The sequence below is a fragment of the Octopus bimaculoides genome, chromosome 1 (assembly GCF_046866305.1).
Source record: "Octopus bimaculoides isolate indiv1 chromosome 1, ASM4686630v1, whole genome shotgun sequence".
NCBI lineage: Eukaryota > Metazoa > Mollusca > Cephalopoda > Octopoda > Octopodidae > Octopus > Octopus bimaculoides.
The window spans coordinates 52,945,574-52,968,172 of NC_142928.1; the positions used below are offsets into that span (position 1 = coordinate 52,945,574).

Genomic DNA, 22,599 nt, shown 5'->3' on the forward strand with positions numbered 1-22,599 from the left:
TTACAGATAAATCTTTTAAGTTCATGCTATAGCATTAAATGCATATTGAATGCTTAAAACTACAAAAAACATGTTGTTTACTCTTTCCTTTTGTTTTTGTCTTTGAGGTGGCTGTGAGGTGTGCTAAAAATAACAGCTAAATAACGTTTTTGGATAAATCTTTTAAGTTCGTGCTATCACAATAAATGCATATTGAATGCTTCAAACTACAAAATATGTGTTGTTTACTCGTTTTCCACACGTAGAATAAATATTGACAGCAGGTACTATTTTCAGGATGTTGATGACAAAATGTGCATCATGCACAAAATAACAACTTCCAAATCCTGTTTCCTAACAGGGTGAAAACGATCAAACTTTAAACCTCTATAACTTTTTAAAAACATTTTTCTGGAAAAATTGAAATAACTCCAGCAGTTTAGCTTGGAGAAGTACATTAATGCGCCAAATTAAAAATTTTTTGATAAACTTTAATTTTTGAAATGCTCATCAGGACTTAGCTCTTAGACCTCTCCTGTTTATTAAGATTTGCCAAGCAATATCAGAGGAATTCACAATAATCTGTCAGTGGGAACTCTTGCATGCCAATGATCTAATATTCAGAACTGTATCTTGAGAAGAAATTCAAAATGTGGGAGAAAAGTCTAGAAGTGAGAGGTCTCAAAGTAAATCTGGCAGAGACAAAATCTTTAGCAGGAAACAAAGGCAAGATTCGACAACCATGTAAGAAATAGCTGTGCTAAGTATACAGAAAACATGGTGAAAGGAATTTCAAACACTATGCCTAATGTAAATTATGTGTACACAAGAATGTAAGGGAATCATAGGTAGAATGACAGTAATCGCAGCCCCACCACACAAAAAAGAAAAGAAAAAAAACACATGCACCAAATGTACCAGAGTAGTTAGTAATAAGAGTATCAATGGTGCCTAAAGTAGTTGACAGCTTCCCTTACATGGTGATCTAATTAGAGTAGCGGTGGGTGCTTCAAACATATAACAACCAGAATAAGAACAGATGGAAAAAATTTAAGGAACTGTTCCCTCTGCTGGTAACAAAAGGATTCTCTCTTTGAGTGAAAGTTAGATATATGACATGAAAGAGTGATATGAAGTGCAACAATGCATGGTAGTGAAACACAGGCATTAAATGTGAAAGATACATGGAAGAATAATGTTAACATACTCCACTAGATGGGTAGAACTGTGTATGAATGATGGAGAACAAATGAATTGAAAGAAAAACTGAGTACAAGAAGAATAAGAGACAGTAAGCAAGACGGAACAATGGAGCCAGAATTGAAATGTGCTACACATAGAGGATGATAGTTGAGTAGAGAAATGCCAAATGATTTAAGTGGAAAGCTGAAAAAGACATGGGCAAAAGTGGTGAAAGCTGATGAAGATGCTAAACTTCACAAAGGAGAAGATGGATGACTGAGACAAGTGGAAAGATCCTGTTCTGGAGAAAGCCTATCTAGCGTGTTCATGCAACCGTGGAAACCCCCCCCCCCCACCCCACCAAAAAAAAACCAAACAAACTAAAAACGTGATAATGATGAGGAGGGTGAATAGTGAATTTGAGAGTAAAATGCAAAAAACTTTGAAGATTAGCATTACAGCAACATTTCATATTCATAGAACATTTTTAATGAAGCACCTAATTGTTAGCATATTGATGCATGATTTCAAAACTAAAAGAATGTAACATTATATCAAGCTACTATAATCCTTGGCACAAAAATATATCTAAGAGAGCCCTTCCCCACCTGAAAAAGAAGGGGGGAAGAAATCTATTATTTGATGAATTAGTATTCCATGACGTTAGACCAACAGCTTGATTTCATTGGTGAGAATTACTTGGATTCTGTTGTTAATATATTCCATTCTCTTTATGAAGACTGGAAACGAATACATTAAAATGACCCATTTTCAGTCCATAAATATATTTTTAGTAATTAATTACTTTTACAGCAAACTAAAAGGTCATGATGCCCAATTCACTATTTTTCATTCATTCATTCAAATCATTTGAAGTCAAAATAACAAAACTTGATCTGACTAAAGAGTAATTTAAAAACTAGTTCTTGAATAAACTTATAATAGAGAATCTTAATAAGTGAACAAGAGATCATTTGCTTTCAAAAGTTCCCATGTCTATTTAGTCTTGGGTGATTAAGGATTAACATATTAAAATCTTAACCCTTAGTAGAAACTTTTTCAATAAATCAACAAAAAGTGATAAATTGATAAAACTGTATGAGTTCATTTTTTAAATACCACTACAACTGTAAACTAATTTTCAAGATTTTGTATTAAATTTCATTTTTCCATACTTTTGAGTAAAGTGATTTAGTTGTTGGAGCCATTTTAACAGTTAAATGCTCTTCCTATGGTTAACTACATGTTTTTGTTCAGTAATCATAGACACCAGCCAGCTTAGGTCCTTGCTTAGGGGTAAACTATAACAAAGTGATAGTAATAAAATTTTAACTGATGACCATGTGGTCAGTAAACCATAACTTCACTGCTACATTTCATGCATGAAGAATTTAACAAAATACACAAAGAATTTAAGACAAATAATAATGAAGAATTTATTTCACTCAACAAAATGATCACTTTACTTCAATATTTAAGAACACTGATAATGAAGCAAAATATACAAATAAACCCTTAGTTACCAGACTGCAGAGCAGTTATTCATACTCATCATCTATGGCTTGTGCATTTATGTACTATGATTCAAGTTGCAAAGTTAACAGTTTAGTATAGCAAGCGTGAGCTTTATAGAAGTACGATAAACCAGCCAACATGAATTTATACATAGACCTTACACACACAAAAGAAAAAAAGAAAAATTGTGAAGTATAAAGAATACTTTATGGGATGTTACAATTAGCTTTTTATATAGGCACAAGGTAATCATTTTGAGGGTTAATTAATTGAAATTAGCCCAATGTCTCAGTGTATAGTTGATATTTATTGACTCTTTATGTATGATGGTAGAGTTGACTTGAGTAAAATTTCAACTCAGAATGTAACAGGCATAGTTATGTTTGTTACTATACAGTCTTCCATTGAACTACATCAAGGAGGACGGAGCAAGGGTTCAGCACAACACATGTGGAGAATGACATGATGATAAAATAGCAGATAGAACCATAAAAGCAAAAGAACAAGCCTGAAAAAAATAGAGGAAACTGGGGGAGCAAAGAATGTTACTAAGTATTTATGAGAGAAGCTAATTGTCTATGTCTATAGTGTGAGCACTAGAGGCATGAGGTTTTCCAGATTGTGAGATAACGTATTGGAGTAAATCAGGCCATCAATGGTGAAATGTGTGTATAGAATGATGCATCATATTTGCCCTTAATATCAGCAAGATGAAAGAGGCAGGGAAATGAGATAAATAGTTACTGAACAAGGAGATTGAGCAGGAATAAGAGGGGTTACCTTGGTTGAATTGAACAGAGAAAGTAGCTATTGAAGTTGACTACTATGTAGTAGGAATGGCCATTAATGATATCAAGGTTGGGAAAGCAGTAGGCTCACCAGAGATAATAACTGAGATATTAAAAATATCTAGTCAAATCATGTAGTGCATGGAATTATGTCTAATGACTGGAAGCAGCTTTGTAAACTACAAGAGAAAAGATGTTTGATAAGGAAAAGTGGCAAATCTGTCATGATCAAAGGAAGACTACATTTGTGGTTTGCCAGTGATGTGAACTTACACCTATAAGTTTAATTCACAGCTGTCAAATAAATCTGCAAGTATACCTTTTTGCTAGTGATTCTATGTCAATCATTTCTAACAGTCAGTGTTTATTACCAGGTTATATTAACAAGCATGTCTAGTCACTAGAGAGAATGCCAGTAGTAGTAGTAGTAGTAGTAGTGATACAGATAGTAGATCAGTTATACAATACCAACTAGAGTGACTGACTTGCTTTTATCAACAGCCTAGATTCTTGACCAACTCAATTGGTAACTCCACATAAAACTATGTGATGACTTTTCTCCATAGAATTATGCAGAAACTCCAGTCAGAACCATGCATTGAGCTATTATAACAACCAGCTCAAAGACAAAATTGCTTTAACTGTAGTTATGAATTAAAACAACTACAGTGACAGATGGCTTTTTGCAGCCATAGTTTGCAGTTAGAACTTGTAGCAACAAACTATTTACTTCCTAGTTTAGCTTTCATTTAAAGCATATGGTAATAAGAATATAAATTCTTATATGTCTGCATACTTTAAAATGGAAATACCACTGCAGAATTACTTGCATACTCTTCATTGACTAACTTTGTAGAATGCTTTGTTCCTTTCTGTATTCAATAATTTTTCATTGTTTTTCATATATTCTTGGCATTGGAACTTGAAGACATTTTATATGTAATATTAATCTTCTTGCTGAGCAGGCTTGTCATAGTCACATTAATTTATTGACAAGCAGAGAATATATATCCTCATGCTGGTATTATAAATAACATCTTATAGTTACTCAGTTTACACATTTGGTTGAATTAATGTTTTCTACAGAAGTAATTACAGAAGAATTCAACAGATGACCAAATCATGAAAGTGGCAGAGAGAGTTACAGAAAAACTAATCAGGGAGAGAACCAATGTAGAGGTAATGCAGCTTGTGTCTGCGTCAGGATGCCCTCTTTTTAGTGAGGTAACTACAAGGCAAGTCTTGTAGAACAAATCCTATACTTAGTATTCAATGACTTGGAGAAGGCTTTCAGTAGGATATCACACACCATAGTCTGGTGGTCAATAAGAACATTGGGGGAAGAAAAATGGTTTGTGAGAATTGTGCAAGTCATGTACTGAAGTAATTTCAGGAAAGTAAGAGTTAGGAATGAACCCAGTGAATGTTTAGTGTGCAAGTAGGTGCCCATCAGAGTTTGATTTGCAACTACTTCCAGTTTACTATTGTTCTCAAAGCCATCACAGAGGAGTCCAAGACAGCTGTTAGCAAGAATTCATGCATGCTGACAATCCAGTGCTTATAGCTGAATTTGTTGAAATGTTAGAAAAAGGTTACTAACACAAGAGTAGAATTTAGAATCAAGAGGCTGAACTGTTAATTAAGTAAACAAAACATTACTATCAACAAGGAAGTGGTTATGTCCAATACACAGAAAGGGAGCAGAGAGGTACTCTATACTGTGAACCCAAATGGGCACAGTACAAGATTCAGTGGGATCTTAGGTAGGCTGATAGAGAAGAAGATTTCATGTGTAAAAGATCCATACTAGTAGGTAGCAGTGAAGACTTAAGTGTCCAGTAGCCTTGTTGGAAGTAGATCTGTTTTGTTATCTAGGTGATGTAACCGGCCAGCAGTGAAGGTGGATGATGCAAAAGCATGGTAGCTGATTAAGGCCAGTGTAGGAAGAGATTAGGGTAGAAAGAGAGAGCTATTACCACTGTTCACATCAAAGGCTTTCACTTAATCAGTGAGGGGTAAAGTGTGACATTACAAAAATGAAAAGTAAGTTTGACTTTGGAAGGATTTGAACTCAGAGCACTAAAAGCCAGAACTAGTAACATAAGGCATCCTATCTAAAGCCAACTTTCCACCAAATAAACTCTTAAAATATTTCACATCTTTTTTTTTCTTCCAGAAATTTATCTCCAAATGGAAGATATTTTCAGAAAAGGGAAAGGCTTTTGCAGATAACTTTTATTGTTCTTACTATTGATGGCCATTGAGTTGCAGAAACTGTGAAGTACAAGACTAGCTGCTGAGTTACAGAAACAGGTAAAAGTACTAGACTAAGTGCTTCATGATATTTACTCATGTATCTTCTTTACCTTAAAGGTTTCCATCCCTCTGAAGTTGAAGAAAATAGGTAGTAGTCATTGAACCATCAACACAGTCTGTAATTTTTAGTCCTTATGTTTCATTTATTTCTAAATGAAAATGCTTACACACCAATTCTAAGTATACAGTTACAAAATGTAATCTTAGCTTACCAGAACATTTTAATAATGTTGAGTTTGATGTATGATAGAGTAACAAACATGAAAGACAAAAACTGGAGGCATCACATATTCATCTCAATTTTCATAAGCCCAGGGTACACAAAAGAACGAATGTTTCATATGCTTAACCAGCTTTGCTTGGGTTTCCAACTATGCTGATAAAGATTCCAATAAACTGCAATATGCACCAATAAGCCTTTGATATGGCTTGGTATAAGGAGCACTTACTACACTTTAAACTGATTAGTTGGTTTGACAAGCTCTCACATTAATTACTCCACTTAGATAGAAATAATATATATTAATTTATAGTTTTGACATTATTTTTCATAAAAGGCCACTCATCTATTAATATTATGAGCCTTCACTTGACTTAAGTTTAGTTTCTAGTTCTGTCAGGATGCAACTTATATTATGGAAAAATATCACCACACATTCAAATTCTTTGCACAAACTAAGACAGTCAAAAAATAAATACATTAGTTTTGAGAATACAGAACAACATGTTATGGACTGCTGCTCTCCTATATGGAATGCACTGGCAGCCTTTTATGACAATAAATATCCCACTGAAGAATTAGTTAAGAACCAACTTATTAATTTTAAAATGTTCCATAATTGAGAGCACAAATAATTTATTTCAGGTTTTTATTTTTGTTGCATAAATGTATTTCTGTATTAGAGCTATGCACCAAATTTTTACTATAATCAATGTTTCTCATTCTCAAACCCCTGATCAATAGAATATCCACAAGACTTCTCAAAATATTCCTGATGCATTTGTTTCATAAGTCAACCATACATAATACATGCCAAAAGTTAGTTGTTCAATCATCTTATTATCATTGTTTTATAACATGATTTTATTCAGCAGAACAAGATAATTCCATTCATCCTGAACATTTCCTTTAACAGCATGTTCCAAAGCTTTACCATATGTATTGCAACTCTCACTATTACTTTTTCATTATTTCACTGATATTCTATTAACAGTCATTAAATCTTTTGTGGAACTACCATTATATATTGTAGGTCTTTTGCTTGTAATACCAATTTTGAGGTTATCAGAGAATTTTACTGCTCCAGTGCTTCACAATTTACTAACTATATAATATGCAATATAGTTTCCTTGTGAGCTGAGTTGTGAAGACACAAACACATGCTTATGTATGGTTTGCTGTTTCTTTCTTTCAAATTTTATTCACAAGGTATTGGTTAATCCAAGGCCATAATAGAAAACTGTTGCTGAGGTTACTGTGTGGTAGGCTCAGAACTAGAACCATCAGTCTACGACACAAACATTTTAACAACACAGCCATATATGCACATATCAATATCAATAGTTGTTTTTCAAGTGAAAACCAATATATTTATCTGATATTCATTTACCTGCTTTTTTAACTTACACTCGCTATGACCCTCAAATTAGCACTGCTTATCCAACTTTCAAAGTGTCATCAGCAGAGCATGGATTTACTCATCGGCAGGACCTAACAGATGAGATTCCTGGCTTTGAACTAGCAGGATGTCATGCAGAGGATCTTGAATGCAAGCCAATGGATGAGGCCCTAATATTTTTAGTTAAACTGCGGGACCACATGGAGCAGCACCCTGTGACTCCTATAGTATGTGCAACTGAAACCCCTAAAAAAGGAGTGTCCTATGGGATGACCAAGATGATGAGATTATCCAACTGGTGATATTTAACTTATTCTTCTTTTATCACTGCAGGTTATCTGTTCTGACTAATACAGAAAGCTGTACTTCTGTTTAATTTTGTCACTAATAAAATCAGTAGTAACATATGTTTTTTATTTATTTATTTCCTTTTAATAAACAGGTGTATCTCATCATGAAATTTATCTATAACCTCAAATAACTTATCAAAACAATCTATAATTTTCAGTTCATAAGCGCTTATTCTATTTCTAATGAAACTACTTTTACAATTTATCACCTTAGTTCATCAAGACATAGTAACGTTAGCTTTCATAGGAGATAAAAAAAAAGCAAAAATCAACTATCATAGACATCATCTTGGATACATTAATAAATTGTTCCAAAAGGCTTAACCATTTTGCTAGGGTCCTTGACCCAATCTGACCCAAAGCACAATACATATTACAACAATGAAGAATTCTCAGTGTAACACATGAACATTATTTTCTACATCACATCTCATTCAAAACTTCACATCCTTCATATTCACAAGACATACACCCTATTAACTACACTTAAACAACAATATGAAAGAAAAATTAAAAGTAATGTAAACAATCATGAGTGTAATATTCAGTAAAAAAAGTTAATTAAAAATGTTTTTGACACTAATTTACAAACAATACATAGACTTCCTGAGGTTTCAACCACTTTTCTACAAATTATAAATCAGCCTACACAGTGCCTATGTAATTTAACAAGTAATACACAGGCAGTGTACACAGGAAAAGGAAAATAATAAAACTAAAAGACCACTTAAAACATGTAAGATCTCTTTAGTCTCTGATTATAGTTTGCTCCAGTTCATATAACACAAGTAAAACCTGCAAATACCAGTAGAACTCATATTCAAAATTCATTTTCTTAACCATCTATCTGACTCATATAAATACAAAATCTATGTACAGAAAAATAATTTCAATATTAATGGATTTATTAGCTCTAAATTGCTGAGTTGTATCAACTGAATCTATTAAATGCTGAGTAATATAAGTTGTTAGACACTCGCTGACTTCACTAAACCATTTTTGCTGTAACTATCACCAGAACCTTGACCCTAACCCTAACCCCTCCAAAAAAAGAAAACAGCTGTTTACAACACACCATTTATAATAATGCATGATGGTCTACAATGAGCCACAGACTAAAAAGCAACTCAATAATAGTCTTAAAACATATTTCGATCAACGAATATGAAGTTTGTTCTTAATGACTTTTCTTCTAAGCAGAGAAAACAGAAATAAGGAATTTGTGGTTCCACACAAGTACAAGTTCCAGTTTATTTAACTATTGCATTAATTCTTACCATCCACATTATCTACCTGCCCTATAACCTAATTTTTCAATCCTAAAAATATTTTTCCTTAGTTGACCTGTTATATTCTTCAATTTATATATTTTATTCACCCAAAAACATACATTAAAACTATGTTAATGAATTTATCCTCTCAATGTCAAAATTACTCATTTGTAACAGAGAAGTTTTATTCTCATTATCAAATACCCTTTAGTTAATGCTGTGGTGACAGAGATTTTTGTCTGAATACTCCAGTTAATAAGGTACTATTAGAAAAAATACACGGGGAAGTTTGATATAATTATCAGATTTAAATTCTAGATTTTGCGGTAAGAAATTAATGCTTCCTCATTTTGAATTGAAGCCAACTTATCAGTTAAGAATTACAACTGTCAAGGTTTGTTCAATATTATAACTTTATTATTTGGCACAAAGCTTCGTATTTTGGAGGAGTGCAGAATTCCTTATATTGACCTCAGTACTTGACTGGTACTTATTTTATCTACACCAGAGGGGTCAAAGGTAAAGTTGACTTCTGCAGTATTTGGACAGAGTACAAATACCACAGGCATTACTTAAATAATTACTTCAATTCTATAAAGACGTAAAAATGTCCAACATAACTGCAAACTTTTGGTCATTCTGTATTTAAAAAGATGTATATGGATGACTATCTCATTATTGTCAGGAAAAATGATTTGTTTTGGTATTCTGCATCATAATTATTTTTTCAGAATGTCAAAGATTACTTTGTAACAAATTAAAAGGCAATCAATTATTATTGACAATTAAATAAAGTACTTTAAAAGGTCAACTGAGGACTTTTCAACTTAGAAATAATTCTTTCTTTTCCACTAGATAATCAACATATATTAAAACTAATACAAGTTAAACAAAATATGTAATCAGAGACAAGTTTTTCATAATTTTAATGTCCACTTTTTTCATGCATGCCTGAGTCAGATAGAATTCATTGAAGTAGGTTTTCTACAGCCAGATGCTTTCTTGTCAACTCACCTGTTTCCAAGTGACATGTCTTCATGGACGACTGGGAATGCACAATCTTCTGTCTTGTATGACAATGATACTTGTTTATAACTATCCCAAGATATCAAGGCAAGAGACATAAACAAACACACCTATACATTGGCCTTTTTCAGCATCCATCTACCAAATCCACTCAGAAGGCTTTGGTTAGCCCTGAGCTATAGTACAAGACATTTGCCCAAGGTGTGCCACACAGTGGACTGAAACTAAAACCGTATGGTTGGAAAGTGAACTTTTTAACCACTCAGCCATGCCCGCACTACTATTGACATGTGTTCTATCATTATGTTTCTTTGTTTATACAAAGACACTAACAAGTGTGATTTTTGTCCTGCAATGAGTTACTTATACCTCTTCATCATTTCCACTGTCAGAAATGACATGAACCAGTAATTGGCTCATTGGAAACTTATAGTTAATGATAATATTGTTCACCAATTGCAAGATAAAATAAAAATAAATAAGCACAGTTTGGTTGTCTCAGGGATAACATCCACAAATGATTTCTCAGTTAAACATAATGCATTTGGAAGAGCCTGGGTTCAGGAGTGATTGATTAGTGTGACAGTGGAATTCTCAAATATATTGGAAGTGAGCTATAAAAAAGCTATATATGTAATAATTGGCTATATGTATATGGGCAAATACATATGCCTATATATCTAATATTGATATGAAAAATTATTTTAAGATAGTTTATGAGAAGACCAAAGAATTTCTCATTTAAATAACTTAAAATATAAAGTTCTTTCTTTTATGAAAGCCACATGGAAGATGCAATTACACGTTTTATTTTATTTTTCATAAGTTTTCTCAATAAAGAATAAAGGTAAAATTAAAATGTATTTAAAATAAGATACTTACCAACTACCATTAAGTTAAATTCAAATCCTCTTTTGACAGATTTTCGGTAAACTTGATTTGGTAAGTTAGCAAAGCCTACATAGTTCTCCAGTTCTTTATGACCCTCCCGATGGTGCTTCTCATTACGATCATTGTCAACATCCTTTGTAATTATTTCCCGTTCTCGTGTACGCTCCCTTTCCATTCCGAACCTTGTACTAGGGTCAAATTTGGGTGCTGCTTCATTTTTAAAAAAAGCATCCCTTTTGGCAGCATTAAGCTTTAAAAAAAAAAAAGAAAAGGAGAAATAAATATGTATTTAAATGTAAAGAAAACATTAAATGTAAGAAAATTACCTCAAATACAGAATGGGATTCGTATCCTAAAATATATAAATTGATTTTATTTTAAAGTAAAGAGAAAATCATTAAAAAAAAAATCCTCATAGAATTGAAGTCAATTCATTTTGTACACTGGTTGAATTAACCCCAAAAAATAAGAACAAGTATTTAATTTTTTGATACCAATCTGCTTGAAACTGCTCCTGGTTCTATGATATACAAACTTCTTGATTTAAAGTGATCTAAATTAAAAGTTTTCATTAAAATTTCATGTTACTTAATATAGTAAAGTTATTTTAGTAAATTATTCATTATTCTCAAAATTAATTGAAATAAGAGCAGTGTATTTCAACAGAAATGTGATAATAAAAAGGTTAACATTGGGAGCTATTCAAATTAGATTTAGTACCACTTGCAGGATTATTCATTTGCTTACTATGTCTGTAAAGCATACAACAATAATTAAAAAACATTTAAATAAACATTTTATTGTAAACAGACTTTAAATCTTAATCACGACAAAATTACAATGACCTGATGGATCATATTCTTTAGTGATAGTGAAGTGTATCTGTGGAAAAGACACAGTACTTGCTAACTTTAGAAGTGGGTGAACATATTTAAAGCCAAACATCAAAAATTTCATTAGAAATATTAGTGTAGTGAAGAGAAATAAACATTAGTTAAATGACTAAAATTATTTTAATAATTTTCACAAATGTAGAGACAATATTGAACATGTTTCAGCAAAGCATAGACCTCAATGTACTACCAAATTGGTAATAAGAGAACAAGTTTGACATACAGTCCAAACAGGCATGGAAAAGTAAACATTATGTACATAAAAAATTATAGTTAAGTAGTGGTGAACATATCTAATGCAGAAATCAAAATAATAATGCAGTGGAGAAAGAAGTTGCTTAAAAAAAAAAGACTAAAATTTATATAACTTTTCAGACAGAAGAAGCATATATGAATTAAGTTGTATTTTTTATTTCTTGAAAGCAGAGACCTAGCTATTCTAACCCTCAATCAAAAAAAAAACTAAAAAAAATTTATCCCTTTTCATGCTAGCTCAGCACACAAAAACTGATATCTTCTCAGTTGTGCCAACAAAATATTCAGCACACATCTGGCAAAAATATATTTAAAGCCATTCCTTAAAGTTTCCTATTTAAAATAACTTGATGCTTAGACTGATAAATAGCCAACTCTCAGTACAAGAAATAATTTAGATATCAAGTAATGTACTAATGTAGATTAATATTAATTTTAGCTCATACATTTACCTTTGTAAAGAGAAAGATAAGTGGTACTAAAGCTAATATTCTATACGATTTTTCAAGACAAATATTTATATCATTATATTTAGTTTTAACTGAATTTTAAATTTCAAAGGAACAGTAAGCAGAATGTTTGCATGAAATGTTCTAACATGTTGTTCACATACTTGAGCAACAAATGTGTGACAAAAATCTAGTCAGAATTGTATGATTGGAATAGATGAGACAGTTTTTTCCCTATTTGAATTCAATTATTTTTGTCTGACAAAGTATATAACTTGCAGACAAGTTTTAATACAGAAACCAGCAAGAAATTTCAAATCATAAAAAAAGCAAAACATGTGTCTACTAAGCCACATTGAAAGTTACACATAAAAAGAAAAAGGAAGTAAGAAAATACAAAGATCTGTGAAGCATTTTCAACAAGGACATCCTCTCATTAATTAACTAAAATATACAAATAATAAACTTACACTGATGTCTTTATGTAATACACTACATAAATTCTAGCCTGGTTAAAACAGCAAGTAAAGAAAAAAAAAAGTTTTAAGATAAGTAGCTAAGTATGTTGTAATTTTATTGCTTTTTAATAAATTACTTCGAAATTTTCAACTTAATTATAAAACCCAACTGATCTTCCCAAACATATCAGGCATTGCCTTACATTTTTGTTTTGTTTGAAGTCAACATAATTCTGTGAAAAAAAAAAAATCTTTCGTGTAGTTTTTCACAATTATTGCTTGAATTGTGCAAATAACTTGTTTAATTTTATCAGTTAACATTTATAGTATTAATATTCCTCAAGTGTTATAAAATCTGCTTTATTGCTGGTAGATGGAATTGAAGTACAAACAAACAGTAAAGAACTATGAAGTTAAGGACAAGCAGAGACTTCCAGAAATGATGGCATAAACTGTTTAAGAATTTTAATTCATAAGTCATCAGGATAAAAAATCATACTATAATGGGTGTAATGTCCGTCCGTCCGTCCGTCTGTACTCACATCACGGCCAAACGGTTGGGCCAACCAGCATGAAACTTGTAGGGGTGTTCTGGGGTTCTCTAGGGTGGTTAATATATAGGTTAAGTCCCACCTACCCCCTATTTTCAGAGAAATTCCGTCAATTGAGGTAACTTTGGCACCCGGAGATAATTTTGGCAGAAGGAATAGGGTGGCCTATACCCTCTGAAAGGGACATGCTTGACCTCTTCCTTCTGCCCCCCCCCCCTACCCGAATAATACCATCAATTGAGGCAAATTTGGCACCTGGAGGTAAGTTTTGTAAGAGGAATAGAGAGGCATACCTTCTCCGGCTGAGATCAGTCCGACCGCTTCTCCCCCCCTGCCCCCGCTCCACCAACCCCTTGAATGAAGTAACTTTGGCAACCTGGGCCTCCTACACTGAGTGCGAGGGTCGCATCTCTCCTTTCGAACACATGAAGAGTTTCGAAACATTGTTTACAAAATAATAGCTAATCATTTGCGAAGGAGCGTGTCTACAGTCAACATTTAGGATTTTTGCTTTGGTAACTTTTCCTGCTATGTATCATACTACGAGGTACAAAACAGTGAATGACATGATATGATTGCATTATATTACGCGTTAATTAAAATGTAACAAAAGATTTTTATCCATCGGGACTACCAGTACACACAATAACTTTGAAGAAGGGTTGTCCGATTATGCTGCTTCGGAATTTTGACCCAGCTAATGAACACTGGAACGGAACAAGATACACTGTTACGGAATTTAACTCTCACGTCATCGAAGTAGTGATAGCAACTGGTCCTCACACTGGCAAACGTTTGTTTATACCTCGGATACCTCTGATGCCTTCAGATAATCAGTTTCCATTTCAGTTACGACACAAGCAGCTTCCTATCAAATTAGCCTTCTCCTTTACGGCCAACAAGTCTCAGGGTCAGACTTTGGATCGCGTCGGTGTGTTTCTGCCCTCTCCCATGTTCACGCACGGTCAGCTGTATATCGCGATGAGTAGGGCAACGAATTCAGCTAATTTGAAACTTATGTTTACATATATATATATATTGTTCAATAAGGTACACTATATAGTTTGGCACTATCAAATATAATGAATAAAAATAAGTACAACTTAAATTGTCTTGATTTGCACCCTGCTCTTACCACCCATCGTAGATGGGTAAGTTTGCTAGTAATAATAATGTCAGCATGGAAAGCGGATGTTAAATGATGATGATAAATAATAATAATAATAATAATAATAATAATACTTTCTTTTACATTATTTACAGCTTTGAGGAAGGAAGCAAGTGCTTGATAGTTTAGAATAGAAAAAAAAATACTGATAAATGGCATGTAACAATATACCAAGGGATTTTCGACAAAACCATTAAATAAGGACATCCAACTTGAAGCCAACACAATTTTTACTAGTTTACTAGTAGAATTAGACTTTTAAAATTAATAAACAACTGCAAATTGTATTATTGTCATCCTGAAATATTATTTTGACAAGATTGGCTAGATAAATACTCACATCAGTTAAGTTTTATTTATTTAGTTGTTGATCTTAAGAGTTTACACCATCCCACACCCACTTTTAAACTACTTGCGACTTCTGGCTTTCTGTTTCCGCACCACCTACACTTTTTTCATTCTGTAGGTCTCACACAAGGGAGTATGTACAATCCTTCCTCAATAAAGCTACATCATTAACAAATTTTCAGCCAACCCACTGAACAGAATAAAATAAGTTAGACTACAGTAGTCTTTTTCTCATACAAGCTGTCCTCGTCATGAAATGCTTAATAAAAATTTATTCAGGAAAGAAAAAGTAGCCTTTATTTATCAATATCATGTTTACTGATGAAGTATTTGTTACCAGAATAAATTATTGAGGCCTTTTTTTTGTTTTGTTAATCAACATCACTACTTAATATATTGCTGCTGTTTAGAAATATGAAGCTAATTGTTTCCTCAATTCGTTATTATAAAGTGAATCGATCATTATTTCATAAAACATTGAAAACTTATACATGGAAACCCATGGTTAATTACAGCTAATAAAGAATACATATTTTCATTTTGTCCAGTACAAACAAAGCAGCTAAAATTCGTGTGTACGTTGGTAATAATACAAAGATAATTTTAAATTAGGATTATCACTAGACACATCAATTTCATTGATAACAAAAATTCTATTCTGGAAGCAATCCATCACTATTTATCCAGCTATACTTTCATAATAATGAACCAACAAGGCAGTTTCTATATGGTCACACGACTGGCTAGAAATAGCAGCCGAATCCTCCTTAGTCAATACTAACCATCTTGAAAACAGAAAAAAGACATTACACAGTTTAATTCTAGATATATGAAACAAGGGATAGTTATAGTTGTAGCATTGTTGATCATAGGACTGTGTTGCATTTAGAACAACCTGCCTAGCTGATTGGCTTATAGTGATGAAATTTTTGTGCTGCACACAAGCTCACTCCCTCCATCAAATAGGCACTTTCTGTATAAGTGCATAATGTGCCACATATCAGATGTCAAAGTGATCATAGAGCAACATTAGATGAAGTATTTTGCTCAAGAACAAAATAGCAAAATCTGGACATAAGAGGAATAAGATGTGTGCAAGAGAGAAGGTTACATAGATATGGGATGAGAGCAGCTGTATAAAGAAGTACTGACTGCTTAATATGGATGGAACTTATGGAAGAGGAAGAGCCCCAAAAGACAGATATTTAATGATGAGTTTGTTTGTGTACCACAAGACTGGGTAAACATACTTTCCTTAGTTTACTTAGGATAAAAAAAAAAGTACCGTGTATATTTTCAAAGTTCTCTGTGAAGCAATCTGTGAATGTATTAAACTAGTACCAATAAATAATCACACATTCTATGTATCAAGACTTTTCCTTACAAGACTTGCAGAATCTTTTACATCAAAATATAAAACTTGAGAACAAAGCAAAGGTTTAACTAAAAACAATGGTGGTGTATATCAGGAAACGGAAAACTGAAGTAAACAAAAATCATGCAGCTGAGCACCAAGAAAGATATTTTAGAAGATAATAAATAAAAGATTTTGAGAGTAGTAGAACAAGAAAACAAAAATAAATTGAGAAGTTTTAACTTAGAAAAGCATTATATTTCTGATATTGACAATTTTGTATGCATAGTTGTAAAGAGGTATATTTTAACTGAAAACTATTTTTCTCATAATGTTTGAAGCAATTGCAAGCAAATTTAATATCCATAAACTATCTATAATATTTAAGCAGTAACTTATATAGAACAGCTTTGATTTAGCATTTGTATGAGCAGATTCCACACTTGTGTGATGCAGGAAGCAATCTAAGATTTCTAGCTCAGCCAGTGCTAATCCTTATTGCAACATTTTAGGGCTTGTTTACCATCCAGGTACCCCTAATTATCATCTGTTACTAATTAATTTTTGAGTGGATTCTTTTATTCCTTTGAGCCCCACAAAAGCACTTACTTTGTGTGTTTGGTTAGAGACTGTTATGCAGCATAGCTAAGCATGTGAGATGCTGTTTGCATTCAGCTGCAAACACTGATTGCTGCTTGACTATCTTCTCTTCCTTCCCAACTCCATGAGACAGTCCCTCCATTGGACAGCTGGTATATTACAATAGCATCTGCATGTTGAATGCATCAAGCATCTTTCCATAGCTGGTTTTCAGAACGCCTCACAGTTTAGGTATGATAGTATACTGAGCAAAGGTTCCATTGTTAGAGAAAAACAATGCTCTTTTCAAATGATCTTTTTCTTACTTTTTAGAGGAAAGTGTTATGCTAATTGACTATCATTATTCTAAAACAGGGTTCTTGAAAAAACAAATCTTTACATGACATAATCATTCTGTTGGTTAGAGAGGGTGAAAAATACTTATTCAGTCTCAAATTTTTCATGACCTATAACACAATTTTAAGTAACTACATTCTTAAAATTAAAACACTATATAGGCTCCACGCCCCTGGAATCAGCCTTAATACAGGTCACTTAAATATCATTCTTTTTACAAATGAACTACTGTCCCAAATATTTAAACACAGAACATACATTTTGCAGTAATGCACTGGAAATAACAGTTCTCATTTAGAATACCTGAAGAGCCACTGTATGACATTTGTATTCATTCAATTTGTATGGTCTCCTTTGTATTGAGTGTTGCTATTTTCTAAATAGGTGCAGATGTGGCTGTGTGGTTAAGGTGGTTGAGAGGCCTATTTTCTAACCATGTGGTTTCAGGTTCACTCCCACTGCACAACACCTTAAGCATGTGACTAAGGCCTTGTGAGTGGACAGGGAAACTGAAAGAAGCGAATCATATATATATATATATATATATATATAAAAAAATTGATGTATGTGTGTGTGTTTGTGTGTACCAAACGGACATCACCATCATACAACCTATGTTGCTTGTTTCCAAGTCTTCTGTGAATAATGTTTGGCCAAGGGGAAATATTACCTTGCTTGGAAACAGGTGACAGCTGGCAATAGGAAGGGTGTCAGACCATAGAAAATCTGCCTCAGTGAATTCCATCTAACCATACAAGTATGTAAAAGATGATGCTAAAATGGTATGATGATGGAGGAATAAATATGCCTTTCTGTTAGGACTAAAGTGAGACATCACTTCAAGTATAACTAAAACTCAAATAATATAATTTTCACATTTTAATTCGTTTTTTTTTATATGATTTTCTTATATAATAGATGCAGGCACAGCTTAAGCACAGGCATGGCTGTGGAGTTAAGAAGTTTTTCACAACCTTATGGTTTCAGGTTTGCTCTCACAGTATAGTGCTCTGGGCAAGTCTCTTCTTCAGTCTTGGGCTGACCAATGTGCTGTGAGCGAAATTCACTTGATACCAACATAGAAAAACAGACTTAAGAATAATACTGATGAGGTGATGATCTGCTTATTAAAACAATCTATTAAGAAATCTTGAATTTCTGTGCTGAGAAATTAAAACTAAAATCAGTAAACATTGAAAACGGAGCTAAATGTAAACATCAAATTCATAATCAAATGTGAGCTAAACATAAGCAATATTACCAGTAAAGACTATATTGGTATTTTCTGGAGTGAATAGTGAATAACAAAGAAGGTGACTTTTAAAAAAATTTAAGGAAGATTTTCTTTCTTTTTTTTTTTTAGCAGAGACATGGAATCTTCAGTTGTCTTGAATACAAAAACCTAATTGTTTCTAAAATGTTGAATTATCACATGATTTTGTCTACTCCAACCTCTCACACTGAAGTGTCTCTCGACAAGACATCTGTATGAGCTTAAGTATAAAAATACATCAAGATATCTATTTAACAAAATTATTAACATGACTGATTTAAAATTATTTTCCAAAATAAAAGATTACTGAAAAAAAAAAAAAAAATTAAAGCTTACATCAAGGCTGTCTCCAAATTCTAAGTCTTTATCTGTGAATACATTATTAAAAGTAGTAATGTATTGTTGCTCTTTATCAGCCATAATATAATGACAAGTATTCCTACATCCTGCTAAATTATATATCTCAAGCAGGACAAAGGAACTTTCATAGCAAAATTTTTAAAATACTTTAGGAAGTGATTAAGCTCTTTTCTGCATTAATTCCATAAATGAACAAAGCAAAAGATTTCATACTATGTTAAAGATAAAAATAAAACTTTCAGCAATCCCAAATCCAATTTAATTAATTAGAAATCAGTTTGGGAAGAATTTTAAATGATTTCTAGAAGATCAAACCATTATGCTAACACATCACACCCCTAAACACACACACTAAATGGGTTCAACATTTAAACAAAGGTAGAATATAAACAACTTCCTTTTTTTCCCCTTCCATTCCAACTAGGCACCTACTGTGTTTTGCTTTTAGCAATAAAGTGAGAGGAAATGTAGTTTAGACTAAAATATAACAAGTGCAAAGTATGTTGGGCTTAAATTACTATTTCCTCAACAAGTATCAACAGTTTATATAAAAGCAAGGATAAAATAATCAAGATGGAGTTGACAGGCTCAAGGAACAGTAAATTGTAAGAAAAAGATAACTTTTTTCTAAATATTTGAGTATTTCCACCCAAAGATTAACTTGATAACCACTTGATGAAAGGATCACGCCAGCTTAAATCCTAATCCTATATACAACTTTCACTAACACCATAATTTTATACTGAGAACATTAACAAAAAGACAAAATAACTTCCAAAATACATCTTTCACTGTCTTTTTAGTATGCATCAAGAGATTCATTAAGAAAATAAAGAGAATAGTTTTGTATAAATTTTGATTGTAAACTTTTTCTGGATCACCAATATTCTTATTTGCAACACTTATATTAATGAGGAAACAAAGCAACAATATTTCTAAAGATTAAATAAATATAAGTTTTATCCAAATCTCCAGAAACAATTGTATTGTCTGATATAAAAAGACAGATTATAAAGATAATCCTATTAAATGAAATCATTATGTTGGCTTTGATGATTTTTAACTATAACAAAACCAATTAATAAGTAGGAAGAAAGCTGATTTATAATTCTATTTCAAAATGAATTTAATTTCTATTTCAAAATGAACTTTTTTTTTCTTTTATATATTTTTACTTGTTTTAGTTACTGAATTGTAGTCATGCAGGGGCATAACCTAGAAGAGTTAGTCAAGCAAATTGACCCCAATATTTTCTTTTTGGTAAAAAGTACCCATGCTAGTCCATGAAAAGAGCACCCAGCACACTCTGTAATATAGTTGGAATTAGGGAACGCATCCCACTGTAGAAACCAAGCCAAATTAGACTGGAACCTGCAGCTCTCCAGCTTGCCAGCTCTGGTCAACCCATCCAACCCATACCAGAATGGAAAATGGATGGATGATGATGGTATGGTATCTATTCTACCAGTCTTTTTTTGGTGAACTGCCAAGTTATGGTGATGCAAAGAAGCCAACATGGGTTGTCACACAGTTGGAGGAACAGGAAACAAACATAAAAGACACACACACATATAGACATACACACAATGGGCTTTCAGTTTCCATCTACCAAATTCACTCACAAGGTATTGGTTGCTTTAGCACTATAGCAAAATGAATTTGCCTAATAATCATGGTTGCAAAGCAAGCTTCTTAACAGCCATGCCTAAGAGTAAACCAAGAAGCAATACATCAAAAAAAAAAAAAAGACTGTCTTGGCAAAAAAGAGAAACCAAATGAACTGATTCCCACATTAAATTACACTTCATTGCATTTAACTAAAATAGCCATTTTAGGTTCTAGATGGCCAATGAGCAGCAGAAATATGAAAATGTCAGAAACCTATCTAAAGGACAATATTAGACTATTTTCACCATTAAGCACTTGATCTTGTTTAGAAAGTTATATTTGGACAATCACTACTTTTTTAAACCTAATCCAATATAAGAAATTCTTTCAAGTTTCCTTATTCTTAATATTTTCTAAAAATCCACTGAACACTACATCCATTCTCAATTTTGTGATTTGTAACCAAGTTTCAGCCCTTTAAAATATGGGACTCAAAAATGGTTGTAGAACATAAAAATACATGGTTCTGGTTTCAGTCCCATTGTATGGGACCTTGGGCAAGCATCTGCTATAGCTTTGAACTGACCAAAGCCTTGTGAGCAGATTCGGTAGATGGAAACTAAAAGAAGCCTATCATGTATATGTGTGAGTGTTTTTGTACCCATCTTACCACCTGATAACCAGTGTTCGTTTGTTTACATCCCCTGTAACGTGACTGTTCTGCAAGAGACCAATAGAACAAGTACCAAGTTTAAAAAAAAAAGTACTGGGATAAGTTCAAAGCGGTACCCCAGCATGGACACCTAATGACAAACAAGTAAAAGTTAAAGATAAATAAAAAGAATAGTCTTAAAGATATAAGATCGCTGACCACAAGGAAAAAAAAAAAAAAAAAAACCAATTAAAAAACTTGATTAATTTTACCATTTTCAATTATTTATATATTATTTTACTTTTTGATTTATACGAAGACTTGAAAAAGCACTTTAGAATGCTCATGTTCTTGATACATGATATTGAAAAACAATATTTTATTTCACATTAAATCCGTAAGTAAACTGAACGAATAATTAAAACAAGTAATGTTCCAGGTTCCATTCTATCTGTAACACTTCTACCGCAGCACTGAGTTTGACTAATCCTTTTGTAAGTGGGATTCGATAGTGAAAACCTGTCACCAGTTTTCTGTAGCCTGAAGTCACGCTCGACTACTTACGATTTCAACAGTACCTCACACACATCAAGAGTTGATTCATAGATATCATTCCGCCATTTAGTCAGTTTCGTATCCAGTGCTTTCCGTCCTTATAACATGACCAAAGAATTTTAAATCTTTGCTTGGCAATCAACGCTTCCACAGTATTCTTAAGTTACATTTGCTGTCATAGTGATCTGTGTATTCTTTCCGTTCACAGAATTATTTTTCTCCAGCATCACATTTCGAATACATCAAATTATCTTCTATCATAAGTTAAATTGTTCTGTTTTAGCATTCATACATCATTATTGGATATACGATTCATATTAATATCTCTTGCTTTTTGCAACAAATTCTCTGTAGCCCTATCAAGGATTATAAGCTCACTCCTCGTATATTTGTGACCATTCTCGTGTCCCTTTATGTGCATTAAACTTAGCTGTTCGACGAGCAATCGATAAAATAACAGACGAAAATAAGGTATCAATACGTAGGAAAGGACTTTTTTTCAACTGATTACTTTCATTCTGTAATACTTATTGTTGGATACTGTGAATATTTTCCTGATATTTTCCTTTTACAGTATTTAGATGTTTTTCTAAACCATACATACCAGAGGGTTATATCATGTATTGAAAAATATACGTAAATATAAAAGAATATGAATGAAGAAAATATTTTCTCTTGGTTCATCTTCAAGTATTCTAATAAATTTTCGGCGATCTTTCGATACTAGTATCGAAAGTCGCCAAATTTTCTAGTAATTGCAAGAAATTTCGCTTTCCACTTGTCGCTTCTTAAAGTTCGTCGA

General features: G+C 32.6%; 1 protein-coding gene across 10 annotated transcripts in view; it reads right to left on the bottom strand.

The window, feature by feature from the left end:
- LOC106873280 (septin-7) overlaps positions 1–22,599 on the bottom strand; it is a 93,835-nt gene that overhangs the window by 60,378 nt on the left and 10,858 nt on the right. For 6 of the 10 annotated variants that reach the window (XM_089358494.1, XM_089358447.1, XM_089358230.1 and 3 more), the window contains exon 2: positions 10,929–11,187. In XM_089358494.1, the coding sequence (XP_089214620.1) occupies positions 10,929–11,187 (259 nt within the window). Of the gene's footprint in view, positions 1–10,928; positions 11,188–18,958; positions 19,340–22,599 lie in introns of those variants that run through there. The other 4 variants (XM_089358402.1, XM_089358294.1, XM_089358356.1 and 1 more) reach the window with 4 other exon arrangements.